At 32.4% G+C, this 18,195-nt stretch overlaps 1 protein-coding gene across 1 annotated transcript in view; it reads right to left on the reverse strand.

Annotated features, from left to right (window-relative positions):
- LOC129221038 (nephrin-like) overlaps positions 1-18,195 on the reverse strand; it is an 84,023-nt gene that overhangs the window by 34,476 nt on the left and 31,352 nt on the right. The window contains exon 8 of the mRNA XM_054855474.1: positions 6,014-6,304. Coding sequence (XP_054711449.1) covers positions 6,014-6,304 — 291 coding nt within the window. The remainder of the gene's footprint in view (positions 1-6,013; positions 6,305-18,195) is intronic.

Consider the following 18,195-nt stretch of genomic DNA (forward strand, 5'->3'; position numbering starts at 1 on the left):
CAGAAGAAATTATATCTGGATCCACCTCTGGTGATCTCCGTCGTCGTGTAATGAACAATGCCGCTCTCATTCCCTAGCATTTTCTTTGAATTCTTCAAAATACTTTCTTTGCAAAAAATATTTAAATTTTTCTCTATTTCAGGGAGCACTTAATATGTCAGCTTTTTCTTATATGAACAAGCTATGAGCGTCTTCGTATTATTCTGCAAGAAAAAAAAAGTTTTCTTCGAGCATTTCTAACCTTTGCATGTTTTTTTTTTCTTCACTTAACTTTAGCTTTTTATCTTCTAAAGGCTTACCCGTGTTTTTTACGGTTTTTTTTTCTTCAAAACTTCTCTTTGTTTTGGCACAATATAACCTAGAAACGGGAAATAAAAGCGATCTACTATTTATTAAATACTTCAGTATTGCTTTATTTACGCGTTTTCAAGCTTTTGGAAACCGTACCTGGGCTGGTTTTCCTTGTTTTGCTTGTTAACGAATAGTGCATCAAAATGTAGCTTAAAACGAATGCATTGTTACCTCAGAGCAACCGTACGATATCTAATTCTAGAAACAACAGTGAGATATCCTCTATTGTTCTGAGGGAGACGATGTACCTTTTGCAACATAACAACAGTTGAGAAATGCAAAATTTGGTAGGTCGTAAGGTTGTAGCTTGTAAGAATTATTGGGGTAATCTTTCATTTTAAAAACATGTATTAAGGGAAGGTGGCCTAAAGCAGGTAGGTTAACGAAGAAAAATTGAAAATTTGTTTTATATGGCTTTTTTGGCTTTTTATTTTAACAATTTTGCTTTTATTTCCTGGAGGGGATCGTAAACTTTAAAGTAAAAAGTGATTCTTGCAATATTTCAAAACCCAATATGTGATTACTACCAAACATTACAAACATTTGAAAAACCCTCTTTGCCCCCTCGCAGGGGGCTTTAAGTGGGTAAGCTTATTTAATTGTGATTTGGAACATTTGTCAGTCAAATTTGAAGTAATAAATGTTTGAATCAACTGAAGAGCTAACTGCCATTTTCTATATAAGTATAAAGAAACAAGTTAGATTTTCATTTTAAATTGAATAAGTATAAGTCAGCACATAAAGAGATAATTGATGGAATCAATAGACTAGCTAGTTGCCATCATAAAAAAAACTTTTTAAAATGATACTTAGCCTATGAAAATAAAAAATCTAAGTCATAGGCCAGTGGTTGGGGAGTGAAAAAAGGTCGAATACGGAAGTAATTGGTGGAAAGCTGGAAATTGTTTTAATTTATGCCGTATGGGTCTGTAATGACCATACTAAGTTTTCCCCCTTCTACTAAGTGAGCTTTCGCCACAGCGTCCAAATTAGTGCCAAAAAACACCTGTTTTTTCATTAGTGTTAAAATATCTCAAAAATGGCTCTTAAAACGACCAAAAATACATACAGGTTTCTTGTAGAGCACAAAATACTGAACAAAATGAGTACCTACAACCTGCATTTTTGTTAAATATTAAGCTCACAACTCTATTTCAAAAATTGGCTTAAATTACTAATTAAGCGCTTAAAGCCAGAACGCACCTCGTTCCTACGCTCCCTAACGTAAAAAAATGGCAGGAAAACTTTATTATGTTCATTATTGTAATAGAAATATATCGTAGGTGGAATAAAAGTACGAATGAGAAGGAAGGAAGTTGAAAGTAAGGAGGGAGGGGGGGAAACGCGTATCCAGGTTAATTATGCTAACCCCTTCCCACTCCCACCGGCTCTCCCTTTCTCCACTGAAATACCTTCGTTCCCTCCCTTCCGTCCACTCACCCCTTTCTTAGAGGCCGAATAAACCTTTTTATGCTGATATTTCTCCCATTTGCTAAAAATTCCGGAGGGTGGTTTCTTAAAATCGAAGTTTTAATGCATTTACAATGGGAAACTATTATACAATATATTTAAAAAAACAGCTTTTATGGCTAAGAAGTTGTTTAATTATATCACCCTCTCAATAATTAACGATTCGTTTTGACACAATAACCATTTAAAAAAAACTAAAAAAGCGGGGGACGACATATTTACCGTTAAGTTTGTTATAATCTTTTATAAATTCTTCGTGGATTTTCCTCGAAATCATTTAAAACCTGTCATTCAGATACAGTAATGTTCTTTTTTTTTTTAATGTACATAATAGCCAGAATATTTAACTGTTCTTGCGAAATTATTTAGCAAGAAGGAATTCAAAATTCTTAATATTGAAAATGAAAGTTCATTGTTGCCTGCTTACATGCTATATCATTTTGAAAAATCCCCATAAGTTTGCTGTGTGATACAATAACTGAAATAAATTTAATCAAATTTCATGCATCTGAAATCAAAAACTGAAGATACGATCTAGTTTATTCTTAAAACGATGTTTGCAATGTGCAATTATGAAATAAAACTCTAGTAAACTTTCCAGCTGCAATATGCAATCGAAAATCTTATCCTGAATAATTGGTAACAGATCCTAAATTATCGACGAACTTGACTGCAAGCGTTGAGATAACAGAAAATTTGGTGTGCCAGGCTTGTAGAGTGAATTAAGATTTTTTCTTAGAAATGGTAACATTGAGGGGAATTAGCGACTTCCGGTTATACATTTATTTTTTAGCTTGAGGCAAGGACGAAACATCTCATATAGAACACAGGCTTATACACAGGTAGGAATTGCTTTTTAATAACTCATAGAGTGTTCATCTGCAGTTCATCAAGAATCACAAAACAGATATAACACCTGGTTTCCCTAAAAATGATTTTTGCAGCGTTGGAAGTGCTTAGTGACCATAATGTCCTTTGCGTTTTGTACAGACCATTCTTGCTCTCTTATGGCAGTAATGGTGTGTGTTAGAAGCTGTTCTGTTGAAATCTATCCCATTCGAACAAAATTAAATACCGTTACTTAAAATTTATTTTAAAAAAATGAATGTGTCGAAGTTCTGGGGAGGAATTTAACCCAGGACCCCCTCCCCCCCCCCCCCCCCTCCCCCCCCCTCCCCTCCTCCGTGGATATGCCACTGAGTTGCTGTATTGATTTCGAAGTCAAGTTAACTCTGTGCTTGCGTGAGTGAACTTTTTGAGAGGAACATGGTTGACTTGTGCGTGATTTGCGATAAATCATACACTGAAGGTGATGTGATTGAAGTCAAAGAACGTGGTATTCAAAAATTTGTTGAAAGCAGCCATAGAAGAAGAGACGGAAAGCATATCAAATTCAAAGAGCTTACAATGGTGCAAGTGCATATAAAATGCCAAAAATCCTACACAATTGTAGTTTTTATCACAATTCCACACAATGTGAAACTTTCACATGTTGTCAAATGTTTTAGCGATGCTCAACGTATCATTTTAGGTGACCCATATGTATATATTGCATTTTACTTTTAATATCTAATGTCTTTCTTTATTTAACATAAGAAAATAAGAGCTGTTTTGAAATCTGGAATGTTGCCCTTTGTACCTCACGTTTTCGTAATTAAATATATTTTCTACAATTACGTTACTAGTACCTTTTTAATTACTCTTATCTGTGTGTTAATTTGATCAATATTTCATTTTGCACTACTAGAATGCAAAAATTGAGTGTTCATTGAAATAAGTCTGACTGTTTATTTATCGTCAATAGTTAGATAAAAAGAAGATTACTTTTTATGAGTGATATATGAATACTGTTTCGAGTATAATTTCATCATACATACTCTGAGAAGCGAATTTTGCATTTCTGAACTTATTTTCTTTTATACTATTTTTAATTTCTTAGAAGAATTACTTTTAAGAATTACTTAGATATAAAAGCTGTGTTGTTAAATATATTGTATAATAGTTTCCCATTGGAAATGCATTAAAATTTCGATTGTAAGAAACCACCCTCCGGAATTTTTAGCGAATGGGAGAAATTTCAGCATAAAAAGGTTTATTCGGCCTCTAAGAAAGGGGTGAGTGGACGGAAGGGAGGGAACGAAGGTATTTCAGTGGAGAAAGGGAGAGCCGGTGGGAGTGGGAAGGGGTTAGCATAATTAACCTGGATACGCGTTTCCCCCCCCTCCCTCCTTACTTTCAACTTCCTTCCTTCTCATTCATACTTTTATTCCACCTACGATATATTTCTATTACAATAATGAACATAATAAAGTTTTCCTGCCATTTTTTTACGTTAGGGAGCGTAGGAACGAGGTGCGTTCTGGCTTTAAGCGCTTAATTAGTAATTTAAGCCAATTTTTGAAATAGAGTTGTGAGCTTAATATTTAACAAAAATGCAGGTTGTAGGTACTCATTTTGTTCAGTATTTTGTGCTCTACAAGAAACCTGCATGTATTTTTGGTCGTTTTAAGAGCCATTTTTGAGATATTGTAACACTAATGAAAAAACAGGTGTTTTTTGGCACTAATTTGGACGCTGTGGCGAAAGCTCACTTAGTAGAAGGGGGAAAACTTAGTATGGTCATTACAGACCCATACGGCATAAATTAAAACAATTTCCAGCTTTCCACCAATTACTTCCGTATTCAACTACCCAACCACTGGGCTATCAATACATTTGCCAAAAAATAGAAAGGAAGCGGAAATACCCGCTTTGCTTGAAAGCACGTATTTTATTTCAATAACTATAACCTAAAATTATAAAAAAAAACACACACAATGAGCATCGTAGTTTATAAGTGGATGGTATCATAATAACTTAATATCATTTACAATTTAAAAAAAAGTTGGTCTTCGACGAATCACAGATTTCAAACCTTCAGTTTTCGGTTTCGCTTTTCGGGTGTTCTGTTCAACACGACATACGTATGCATCGCCGTTGGCACACAATGCGGCGTGATACAAATGTCTACCCACTTTGGGCGGTCTACCCGCTTTGGGCAACCCTTCCCTTTATAACACTGTTATAGATTCTGAGGTGATGATGTACCTTTTTGCAACAGAACAACAGCGGGGAATTTTAAAATTTGGTAGGTTGTATTACTGTAGTTTGTTGGAATGAATGTGGTTTTCTAAATCACTTCGAAAAAAGGAATTATTCTTTCAGCTTTTCTTTATGCATGTTTTATATTTTCCCCTTTGATATTTATACTAAAGTTAAACAGTAGAAAGTATCTTCCTTTATTTATTTATTATTTATTTATTTATTTATTTATTATTGAGAAGTAAATTTTAATGTAGATGGAACTTTTTCGGGCATTTTGCATTCACTAAGCATTTAGTTTTATTTTTTGTACGATTTGTGGACTAAAACAAATGATTACATTTATCTGCAACGGTACAGTCATTCAGGGTATCTTTGAGACAGACCGGATAACTTTACACTACCCTAATTATACTATATTTTAGTATATTTCATACTCATGAGGATTTTATTTTAGGAAATCGCCAGCAAGAATGCATCACTAAAACTTCTTTTTTATTTTTATACATCAAAAAATATGAGGTGGCACAAATTTACTATCTGGACTGGCTCACAAATACTTTAAATGACTAAAAGATAACGCATAATGTGAAAAATATTATATTCTACACTCAACCGGGGAAAGAAGCGGATAGAGCATTAAATGTATTTTAAATATTTGGTGTTATGTATGTGTTCCACCTCCAGATGTGCACGAAGTAAGTGTAAAGTAACAAAATAACAAAAAATTGAAAAAAAAATGAACAAAATATGCAGGAACTTAAAGAAGTAGTACAAATGTAAAACCGACAAATTTAAACACAACTACATTTAAACAGCAAAAATTAAATGGGTGGGCACTGCTTCGTCGACGGAGAGCAGGAGCAGTGGTTGCTCCCGCTCTCCGATTGCCCCTACTCTCTCTCTCTCTCTCTCTCTCTCTCTCTCTCTCTCTCTCTCTATATATATATATATATATATATATATATATATATATATATATATATATATATATATATATATATATATATATAAATTTTAGTGATATGTTACGAATTCTAAGCACACAAACGTTTCATTACGGCAGCAATATTTTGCCATAACAAATGCATTAACTTCTATAATCACTCACATCTGACTTCAAGCAGCAACTCCTGACTTTCGCCTTGCCCTTCAGAATTGGAAGCCATGCATCTGTACTTCCCCCTGTGTTCTTTTCTAACTTTCTGGAGCACGAGAGACTGGTTGGAGATAATGACGCCCGCAGACGCATTCCCGAAGAAAGGTATGCCATCGAAGAACCATATTAATTCGGAGACGGGCGGATTCGCTTTGATGATGCATTCCAAATAAACGTCATTTCCTTCTTTTATGGTGGAATATTTGATATTGGCTCCGAGAGTCAACGATACTTCTGGAGGAACTGTTCGGGAAAGAAAATAATTATTGGAAGCCATTGAATTATCTTTCACATGGAGAAAGTATCAAAACATCAATGTGCATTTTATTTAATAAATACTCGTTTATAAATATATAGTCATTTTTCTCAATCATTTTTTTTACAAAATATTTAATGTGTAGGGGACCCAAGGACACGTTTGCGCGGATTTTTTTCAGTGAATTTTCTAAATTTTATGTTTTAACTTAGGAAATTTTAGACATTGCGGTTTAATGAAGCAGTTAATGGAGTCAACGTTGGTATATTCAGTTGTTGCTCAGTTTGTACTTTTAAACGATAAAAAAAAACATTTTTGAGTACAAAGTCGGTTGCGAAAACTTGCCCCGGGCGCGAGGCACGTTTACGCATATTAATTTTGACATCTAACGTGGTCTGATGGTGTTTTGAACATAATGTCTTACCATCGTTATAACTGGAGCATTATAACTGGAGAGCCAACAGCCAGAACAGATTGATGTTGCTCCCTATCGAATATCCTCACAAGTTTTTAAGCATCAGTCGATCTTCGGCTTAGCAAACAGAAAGAATAATCTGTTTTCTACCAAGTGGAGTAAATTTTGAGTTGAGTGTTTTGAAACTTATTGTGAATAAATAATACTTAGTTAAGAAAGAACAAATATATAAAAAAAAATTGCAAAATTTTGTCCTTTTTTGAGAATTGCATTTGTATGAACTGAATTTTTTTTTTTTTTTGCTCGTTAAAAATAAATCTAAACTTGGTAACGGGGCAAGTTTACTCGTTGACGTCTGAGCACCTTTACGCATGTTCTTACTGTGTCTAAATTCTAAGTGTGACCTGACGCTTTTTTCGCTTCGAACCGTCTCAAAACTTTTTAGTATTTTCATACTATTTAGTTTTGAAAATCACCATTTAATTCTTAATTTAGTTAAAAATTGGTATCTTATAGCTTACAATCATGTAAGGCTGTCTTCATGCCCGTTCAGCGTTTACTTTATACACTAATCTGTCTGTAATAAATTTGCTTTATTTTAACAATGGAAAGACATTATGTTCAAAATACTAACAGAACCACTTTAGGTATCAAAACAAATATGCGTAAACGTGCCCCGTGTCCGGTGCAAGTTTACGCAACCGACTTGAACTCAAAAATATTTTTTTTAACGGTTACTAGCACAAGCTGAGCAACAACTGAATGTACCAATTTTGACTCTATTAACTGCTTCATAAAACCGCAACGTCAAAAAATTTCTAATTTAAAACATAACATTTAGAAAATTCATTGAAAAAATCCTCGTAAACGTGCCCCGGTCTGCCCTAACGTTTAGAGCTAACGTTTCCTGGAGTTGCCTGATGTGTTCCAGATGTAGAACCGGATGTAGTTATCAAATGTAGTTACCAGATGTAGAAAGTAGGTATTGACTAAATTTTATTTTTCAGCTAAATTTCCAAATTCTTTACAGTGCATGATATATAGCGAAAACAAATTTTATCAGATCTTGTGTAAGTTGAAAAGAGCTTAAAAGTTACTGAATAAAAGCCACCAGAAGATAAAGGAATGAATTACCTTGGTCAATGTCAAGTGAAAGTGTAATGTTAAAGTGCGTTCAATTTATTTGGTTTATTATTTGGTTATTAAAAGAAAAAAAAAACTTAAGAAGAAAACATTTCAAAATCACTTCCTCATCATAGTTATTTATATAGATAACAAAACCATTTTCAATTTTCAATTGCAACATGGTTCAATTGAGTTGCTTTTACGTTTAATTCTATAAGCCAATCAATTACTGATTTTTTTGGATGATTCAACTAAGTAGAAAAAATGTATTTTAGTTCGTGTTTTTAACTGAAATAATTTCTCTTATACGAAGTTTTTTTTTTAAATGTTTTTTTGGTTTCTTCCAAAGTTTTCTCCAACAAATAAGAAATATAAATTTTCTGCAAAACAACAAAGCATAAAACATGTTCATTATCACTAATAAGCAACACTTGTAAAACTATTTTTTTGCAGTTCAACTGCTTGTTGCATATTGATGAATTTTGTATCGAAATAGCATAAACAGCAGAACTTATGGTTCACATCATAAATATTCAAATTCCTTTGTGATATATGTTGTATTATTATGCATAAGATAACATAATATTGCTGCGAGTCCTAGGAGAGTTTCTATTCTCTGAATATAAAGCAGATGTATATATTATGTCTCATTAATGATAATACTGCATCCTGTTTACTTGGAGAAATTTGAATGATTGCTTTATCAGTGGCTACACTGCAAAAAAAAAGCTGTTGTTTTTACAGTAAAATACTGGCAGCTCGCATTCCAAAGAAAAACTGCAAAAATTACAATTCTAAACTGTAAAATTTGCAGTAATATACTGTTTTATAACAGACTTTTACTGTGAAATTTACAGCGATAAACTGTAAAATTAGCAGTAATATACTGCTTTTTAATAGAACTGCCCTGTAAAACTTACAGTATCTAACTGTAAAATAAGCAGTAATATACTGTCTTTTAATGGAATTGCCCTGTTAAATTAACAATGATTGACTGCAAAATTAGCAGTAAAATACTGTTTTTTAATGGAACTGCCCTGTAAAACTTACAGTATCTAACTGTAAAATTAGCAGTAATATACTGTTTTAGGAATGACTTAACCTGTAAATTTAACAGAGATAATATGTAAAATTAACAGTAATATACTGTTTTTTAACGGAATTGCCCAGCAAAATTAACAGTGTGAAACTTTAAAGTTAGCAGTATTATGCTGCGGAATCAGCTAAATTGCGCCATAAAAGCAGCAGTAGTATACGGTTCAAAAAAATGATTTGTACAGTAAAATTAACAGCAGTAAACCATAAAATAAATAGTTATCAATTTTTAAGCAAAAGGGTTTTTTCACCCTATCATTGTTTCTTTTCATAGTCGAAATCACTGCTTTTACAGCTGAAGAACAATTTAGAAAAGTAAAGCAATTGATTTTGTATGTAAGTTGTAGAAATCAGCCTACATACGAAATCGGTTCCTTTTCTAAAGTTTTTCAACAAAAAAAATAATGTTTTAGGCTATGAAAAGCGACAAGTAAAGAAATATAAAAGCCTTTTACATAAAAATAATTAACTGCTGTTAAATATATGTTTTATTGATATTTTCCTTGCACACAAAACAAATACCTGTTAAAGAAGAAAAAGTGGCGCATTTTCATTTATACAAAAAACTTTTAGCTCTATTGCAAACTTAAAAATTTACAAATAGAAGGAAATTGCAAAATATGGTCTGAAGCTTTATTTTCAGAACAGTTATAGCGTTTTCATAAAACAAACCTTTTTGATCCATGAAGGTATTAAAAATTGGAAATTTTTTTATACGTAACTGAAAATACTACATCGTATCTTCACTAAAAGTACTTTTTTCACTTCCAGCATTATTGAGTTGCTGAAATGTGCAGCATAACGTGGGAAATGTTTTGCTGTATGCAATCCATTAAACTTTTAAGCTTATTTTAACTTTATACATGCAATTCAGTGCATTTATTTTTCTTTTTCTGGTAAAACAGAATATTTTTATGGTTTTCTTTTTTTTAATGTTATAAGTTGCATATGGACCTACTTTATTTCAGAAATACTAGTAACAAATCAACTTCTTTTCACACCATATGTGCAGTATTTAGACTGCACAGAATGGTTTTTATTGTAAACTGATTATTATAGATTAGATAATACTTTATCCTATTAGCCTTTTAAAATTTTCATAGATGAAAACAAATATATGACGGTTCAAAATTCCAAAGCAGAACAAAACAGAAACAATTTTTCTTTTAGTATAATAAAATCTGTCAGGTTTATCACTACTAGTATTAAGTTAAAAATTGGTTTTACTACTCCAAAAATTATATAACTTTATATTCTGTTATAATGTTTTCATGAGAAAAAACGAAACATTCACACCAATAAAAATTGCCAAATTATTTTATTTCGTATACATCACCTTTGAATATCGATTAGTAGTTTTTACAGTGAAATTGCAGAAATTCATTTAAAATCGAATGCTAATTTTTTCAAGGTCAGCGTTTTTACATCACAAACTTGCTTCTTCTTTGTGACACCTTAGCTGACTTCGGTGCCATCATTAGAACTTATATTATGAAAGCATCTGTCAAAATAAAAAATTGTTAGAATCTCATAAAACTTGTGGACATCAAAAAACATACATGGAAAAATCAAATTACGTAGGTATAAAAATACGCCCTAAAATGATTAAAATTATGACTCTGAATGATCTGAAATTGCCTTGGGAGTTGCTTTTATTTTGAAACCTCTCAACATATACCTAAATTGTAATTGAACCTTTTATTTCAGGAACCAGTTAAGCGCTTATGCTGTTTTAAGGAGAAAAAATTTTTTTGGCAGCAATTTGCAAGCTAAGCATTTGTAACGGTGGTTATTAATTTCTAATTAAAGTAGACTTAATCTGGATACTTTACATAAGAACTCAAAAAAGAAAGAAAATAATATCTTACATTTTTTTCTTCCATGCAAAGAAACGCACTTGTACTGGTTTCTGAAGTACAATTTAAAGAAAAATCCTTTTAATTTAAAATTAATGAAGGATTTTTAATTACATATGAGACTGTTGATTAAGAATAATGTTTATTTTTTTTTTTGATCGGCTAACTGAAGTGATCGGGAGAGTAACTCCTTCTGTAAGTGAAGAATTAAAAAAAAAAAGCAGCGGAAAGTTTTCCGAAATGGGACTAACATCTTGGCCTAAAGAAAAAATTAAAATGTTTTAAGGACGATACAACTTGAAACTAGTCTCTTCTTATAGTAGGCTCCAGATTATCGAATTGCAATATGTTTACTTCAAAACGAAAATAAGGATAAGGTAGAGAAATATTTTTTTAGAAAATGGAGCAAGGTCGAAGTTTAGGACAACCAATTGGGAAATATTGGGGTATTCATTCAAAACAATGAATACTGTATCTAGCCTCTTTCAGTCCCCCCCCCCAAGTTGCTACAGTAGCATTGAAAACCATAGATGTTTTTACTTTCTTTTTTTTTTGTAACCCATATTCCGTTCCAACACTTGTTAACAGCTCGAGGTATGTTCAACTGATACTAGCTTCATTTTCTTTTTCTTTGACAGCTGCCCATTATTAGAAATCTGAATATTAAACAAAGTGTGACGTAAAATAATTATTTAGAACTCTGTCTGTACTTAATACGAAATATTTTACTTATTTTTTTAAAATATTTTTTTCCTGCATTTTAATCCATAATTGTGTTATTATATTGTTAAAATTTAATTTTTTATAGATTTTTCCTTAAGTTCAAAGGAATTACTTTGAAGAGTCATTTGAGTTGAAATAAAATAATATCGTAAGAACATTCTATCTTATATATGTCTTAATATTTAAGCATAATTTATGATGTTTCATGTATATTCTATGTCTTTCAAAATGGGGAAGCCCCCCGCCCCGACCCCCGTTTTGAACAACTATCGATGTCCCCATTTAAGCCACCAGCGGCTTTTTTTTAAGTGGCACTTTTTTTGCGAGGATTTAGGCAATTTATCTTTAAGTTTTTCGGAATGTACCTGAAATCTGGAAGAAACAATTCTATATTCCCAAAATCAAAATGGCTTAGTTAAAGTAAATTCAGCAAAAAATGAAAATTCGGTCAGAAAAGTTTAAAGTTTTCAACAAAATAATGAATCGTCAAACATGTCAAAATAGAGTAAATCTGTTAGGGCCAGTTCTAATGATTAAGAAATTGCAAGTCCACATTTGGCCTACCGTCCTTGTTATAAACAATGCTATCCTTCTTGAAAATGCTTTGCCGGAAGACCGCACCACTTTTAACTGTAGATTTAAACATGTTCACATTTGCAAGTCTGAATATGCGAAGAAAGTTTCATACGCTGTAATACATCGTACTTTTAACATTCTGTTTTGGTTCCTTCGATTTTAATAACATGTAAAAACAAAGGATCAGTGTTCCAAAATTTACTGGAAAATTAAAAAAAAATAATAATGAAAGAAATTTACGTCTAATTTAGCTCTAGCAACAGAAATTTCTATATTCCGGTGATTCTTGAAGTGATAATATTCAATTACCCGTAAAATATAATATTGAATTACAAATTTAAAAAATTCAGAATTAAATAAATTGTATGACCGATCACATTTTAATCAAAACAAAATAAAATTGAGTTTAACTTCTTCCAAAAGATAGTTCTTGATTGTAACATAGAACCTGACAACGGGCCACAAAAATCAGCTTCAGGTGTCCAATATGGCACGCAGACCGTCGAATAGGCTTACGTGGCTAAGAACGCTTTAAAACTCAAAAGCATTGGTAATTACAAATTACATCCGAAAACACAAAAATATAAATGAAAAGAGATACTTATAAACTTCCGTTGCCGGCATTCATGTCACAAAGTGAATTATCGCACATCGTTCAGACTAGAGGCTTATTTGAAATTCCAAGCGGAGCACAACCGCGAACTGTTATCTTGATAAAATGAGACAACCATTATTCCATTCAGTTCTGGTCACAAGTTACGTAGTTCTTTACATTTGCATACCACTAAAAATAAAGAAATGATATTGCATTAGTGAATAAATTTAAATGAAGTAAATTCAGGCGGCTAGAATGAAATTTATAGTTTAAATTTTTCCCAAATACCTAACCGCAACCATATCACCAGGCACAAATTCAAAATGAAATCAACTACAATTGTTTTTCCTTCGTGCGCTGGAGGGACAGTAACAAAATATTCGCTAGCAAATTTCCCCCTTCTTGGCACGCCAGCACACCGAAAAAAGGAAATACATTAAGACATGAATAAAAAATTAAAAAATATAATAGTCCATCCGTTTGTGTGCACAAATTATAGCTTAAACACAATGGAATAATTGAGACATTTCAAAAAAAAAAAAAAAAAAACACTCTAGAAAAATATGTCATTGCAATTCAAGCTTTACGTAAATTTTCCCTACATAAAGGTTTTGTGAAACAATCAGCTAAATTATTTTTAGTTTCTCAACAAAATTTATTCCAAATTCATTTTCATCAATCAAATTCCGTAGGAAATGGTACCCCACATCAATCTGCTTAGTTCTGCAATTTTTTCTTGCAGAACTAGAAAAATCGATCGCAACTAGATTAATAGTACTCTATACTGTGACAATCAGTCTAAAATACTGAATTCTTTTCGTGGCATTTAAAATTCTTTTTATTCTCATAACTTCCTTAGATTGTTCACTAACTGAAATATACTCTGCTTCTATCGTTGAGAGTGCTACGTATTTTTGTTTGAATGTACACCATATTATTCGTACCCTATCCAAAAACATTACAAGCGCCCCCCCCCCCCCCCGGCATTATACTCCAGTCGTCTTGATTTAAGGCGTAATCTGTATCAGAATAAAAATGATTTATTCAGTTTACAGACAAAATTTAGATTTCAGGGACCGACAAACCCTTCAGGTTGTCTCACAAATCTCTTCTTTTAAATCCGCATATAGATACGTATTGCAGACATCTGCTCGGAAATGGACCCAATGTAACTTATACACAAAAATTGAAAAGAAAGCCTCAACCAAAGGAAAGGAAATTACTGAAGAGAACACTTGCGAAAAGTATCCCCCCCCCTCCAATAGCTGGTTGTTACCTAAAATTACCAGTCTGGCCTTGAAGCGAATTATTTCGTTCTGCTCATCTGTTCTGTTGCGTTTTGCCAATCTTCCCTTTCTGGCATTCTCAAATTTTGTTTCAAATTCGAAGGAATTACATCTTCGGAAATGTTAGTTTCTAGTTTACTTGAATTATCCCCCCTATCTTCATCAGAATCTGATACTTTTCTTGAATTATCATCAGAAATGAAATCAAAATATTTTGGGTCATATTCAATGTTATTTTCAGAACAATTAACCTCGGTTTCACGATTCGGACTATAGAATCGTCGTGTCAATATATGCTTTGCCTTGGTATTTCTTCAACCAATTTAATTCTCACAACATGCTATTTCATGATTTTCAGGATATTCTTCTTCTACTTTAGATTTACTCAGAAGTGAAATAAAACGGTATACCTCTGTTTCCCGTTCCTATTTTTCCCCGCCCAGAATTTATTTTCATCGAATTTAACATTCAGCATTTCTGTCACTTTACTATTTTCGGGATCCCAAATTCTATAACCTTTCATATAAAACGCATATCCTACCATGACTCCCTGTTTAGCTTTCATATCCAATTTGCTTATTTTCTGTTTTAGAAGTGCAATATACGAAATACAGCCAAAAAACACGGAGTGTTTAATAGATGGCTTTCTTCCCTCAAATAGTTTAAAAAAGGTTTTGGTTCTTCCTTTTAAAACCGCTCTAGTCCGCAAGTAGTGGAAGCACATAGCTGATTCGGCTCAAAACTGCTGAGGCAAACCCGATTCATTTAAAAGTGTTCTAATTCCATTCATTAATGTTTAGTTATAATGTTCTATGACGCTACTTTGTTAAATGGAGGATTTGTTGGTTTTTTCGATTCTTATGCTTTGGTCGCTAATTTAAATTTCAAACCGGGTGTTCAGAAGTTTCTTTTTGAAATCGAATTTTTCCCGTAATTTTCTCTGTTCTCTTTTGAAACCTGACAAAGTATTCGAAAACCTCACTTTTTTGAAAAATCGTCTATTATTGTGAAAATAATCCCCCCCCCCCTAAAGAACTCAACTGCTAAGGAACCCATCGCATTTAAATGCAAAAGATCTTACCCGGCTTTGGCTTGAATCTCCGTTACAGGTTTAAACGAAATTCTGCAATTTTTCTTTTTACGGGGATAACAATCTGACATATTTTTACTTTTTATATGCAGTGAAAGACAGTGAAGTACAGAATCACATTTTTCAGTATTTTTAATATAGTTTTTGTCTTCATCATAAACGCATTGATACCAAACTTTAAGACTCAAAGGGTTCTTAAAGTTAAAACATAAGGAAACTGACGATTTCAAGGTTAAAAGAGTTTCAAATTCTACTGTAGTTCTAGGTATCTACTTTTCTAAATGAGCATGTCCTTCAAGGCGAAGAAAATATGACAAATCTCAATTTGTCGAACGGAACTTACATATTTGCCGATTAATAAAATACTGGTGCATGCACAAATTAAGTACGCACAATTAAGTACAATATCTAATGAAATTTGGACATTCGAGAATTCAAAAAATTTGAATCGTTACAATTATGTCCCCAAATTTTCCGAATCGGCAGACAAAGTGTTCCCAATATGGCAGTTTTGGGGAGGTCATAGTGACTTCCCGTGACCTCCCATCGAGTGCCATTGAATATGGTTTCTAAAATTATTTTTAAGTTCACAAGTTTCAATGCTATTAGTGCATTTTTCCAGAAGTAAAACTTTAATTTCTTACTGACCCAAATATAAAACTTTTAAAACACAAGGGTTTCGTGTTTGTATCTAAAGATGCTTATTTTTCTTTATTTTTTATTTTTTTTGGAGTGCTTCATTGATGATTTTTTTTAATTATAATTATTTTAGTTTTGTTAGATAAGTATGAAAGCTGGCTCCAGAGTTCAGAGAATTTTGAGTCTTTCAGAGTGGCAAATTCTTCAACAAAAATATCATTAAACTTGATACTGTTTGCATGTCTCTCGGTCACGTTGTTATTTTATTTATTTACATTGCTATAACGTAAAGTTTATCAATAAAATGGTTAAATGCAAACTGTTAAAGAATTTAAAACTGAACATAAGAAAGAAAAAAAACAGAAGGAAGAAGTCAATCGCGATTCGCTAAAAATTTACTAGAAGACATAAGAATTTAAATTTTAAGTACTCACATGCTATATAACACAAAAATTATCGTAAACAAAATCTAATGTTCTAATAACTTTAAAAACGATAAAGAAAGGAACTGATTTATTTTTAAATCAAATTTGAGTTTCAGAAAATGTTTAAAAACTATCATACGGGCAGTAAAATATTCAGAATCACAACAACTACTCGGATTTTTGCTATAAAGCAATCGCTACAACTTAGCAACTAAAAGAAATTGCAAAGTCAACGTCAACGAATATTGGAATACTAATTATGATTTCAAAATAAATACTGTTATTTTACATACATTATCGAAGATTAAAAAAAAACTACATTTTGAGAAAAGGGAATGAATAATATTACTAGCACTTACCTTTAACTTGGATTACAGCTGAGCAGTCCTGTCTCAGCACACCCGAAAAATAACTAACATGGCTGTCGATACTTTGAATTCATTAGTTTCTCTTCCCGTATGAAAAGAAACACCTTTTGCGCATCGTTTTGCGCAATCTAAAACAGTTTTACAGTTTTTTTCTGTTATTTAGAAGAGCAGTATTAAACTTTAGGAAAAAGTAGTATATTACTGTAAAAACAACAATTATTTTTTGCAGTGTAGGTAATGGTTAGATGCGCTTTACTAATGAAAAGCATTTTTTTTCAATCTGCAGCAGGGGATCCCAAACTTTTCCGATTCGTGGCACTCTTTGTTATATCAGAATTATTACACGGCAACCTAGTCCATCTCTATTACATATGTATATATTGGTGCGGCCGATACTTTGCTGCACTATAGTCAAGATTTAATAAATAGGGAACTGTGATGCAAAGCGGGTAATCATTCGTATGCCGCCGTATGGTGTGCAAGCGGCGATGCACACGTATGTCGTGTTTGCCTGAATAACCCCGAGTTTTAATCAGTGCTTAAGGAGAAAAGTCCCATCGAAGCAGCGGTGAAGCGGCATGGTGCTTAAATTTTTTTAAAAAAGGTACATTTCTAAAACAAACTGAAGATTTGTAACTTTTGATCTGTTAAAGACATTTTTTTTTTTAAATTGTCAATAATACTGTCTTGTTCTGACACCATCCACCTTTAAACTAAGTCATCTTGTGTGTGTGGGTAGGTGTTTTTTTTTTTTTTTTTAATTTGGGATTATAATTATTTAAATAAAAAAACATGCTTTCGGGCAAAGCGGGTATAACTCAAAATAATAATAAGTATAACTTAAAAAAGTTATTTTTATGACATCGTTTAGCTAGTCTAGTGATTTAATCAATTTTTTCTTTGGGCTTTATAAACAAATGTGCTGACCTATACTTATCCAATTTAAATTGGAAATCTAACTTTTTTCTAATAATGGTAACTAGTCAGTTCATTCAATCATTTATTACTTCATATTCGACTGACAAATGTGCCAAATCAAAATTAGTTAAGCTTACCCGCTTTACCCGAACAGCTTAGTCGCTTCAGGTCCCTAGTAGGGCAAAACGGGTGTTTCTAGTGTCTGTAATACAGGGTGTTTCAAAAAGATTGACCCGATTTCAAAAAATCCTAATTATTCGGATTTTAATCTGTTCATTAAATAAAGGTATCGTTATAATGGGAAAAATCTTGAGTGTCACGGAGTTACCGTCAGGTAGCGCTAACTTTCTTTCTTCGCCCGCTATTTCAGTGTTTGTGGAAATGGCTACTGCGCGACAAAAATCGTATTGTGTTCTACACTTTACGAAGTGTCGAGTCTGTAAAAACTGTTCAACGTTATTTTTGTAAAGAATATACTGGTGCTAAACCTCCTGCCTTGAAAAGCATTAGAATATAGTATAAACAATTCAAAGACACACGGGATGTTTGTGTGAGCAGTCGATGCAGACATGCTTGCAAAAGTTTGGGACGAATTTGACTACCGTGTAGACATATGCCGTGGATCCAAAAGTAAACATATTTTGCAGCTTTAATTTTGTATGCAAAAAAACTTTATTGTTATCCATGTAATGTAAAACAAATCTAAAGTGTATATTTTCAACAGTTTTCATAAGATACAAATTTCAAATCGGGTCATTCTGAAACAC

Source organism: Uloborus diversus, chromosome 4 (assembly GCF_026930045.1).
Source record: "Uloborus diversus isolate 005 chromosome 4, Udiv.v.3.1, whole genome shotgun sequence".
In the NCBI taxonomy this organism is placed as follows: Eukaryota; Metazoa; Arthropoda; class Arachnida; order Araneae; family Uloboridae; genus Uloborus; species Uloborus diversus.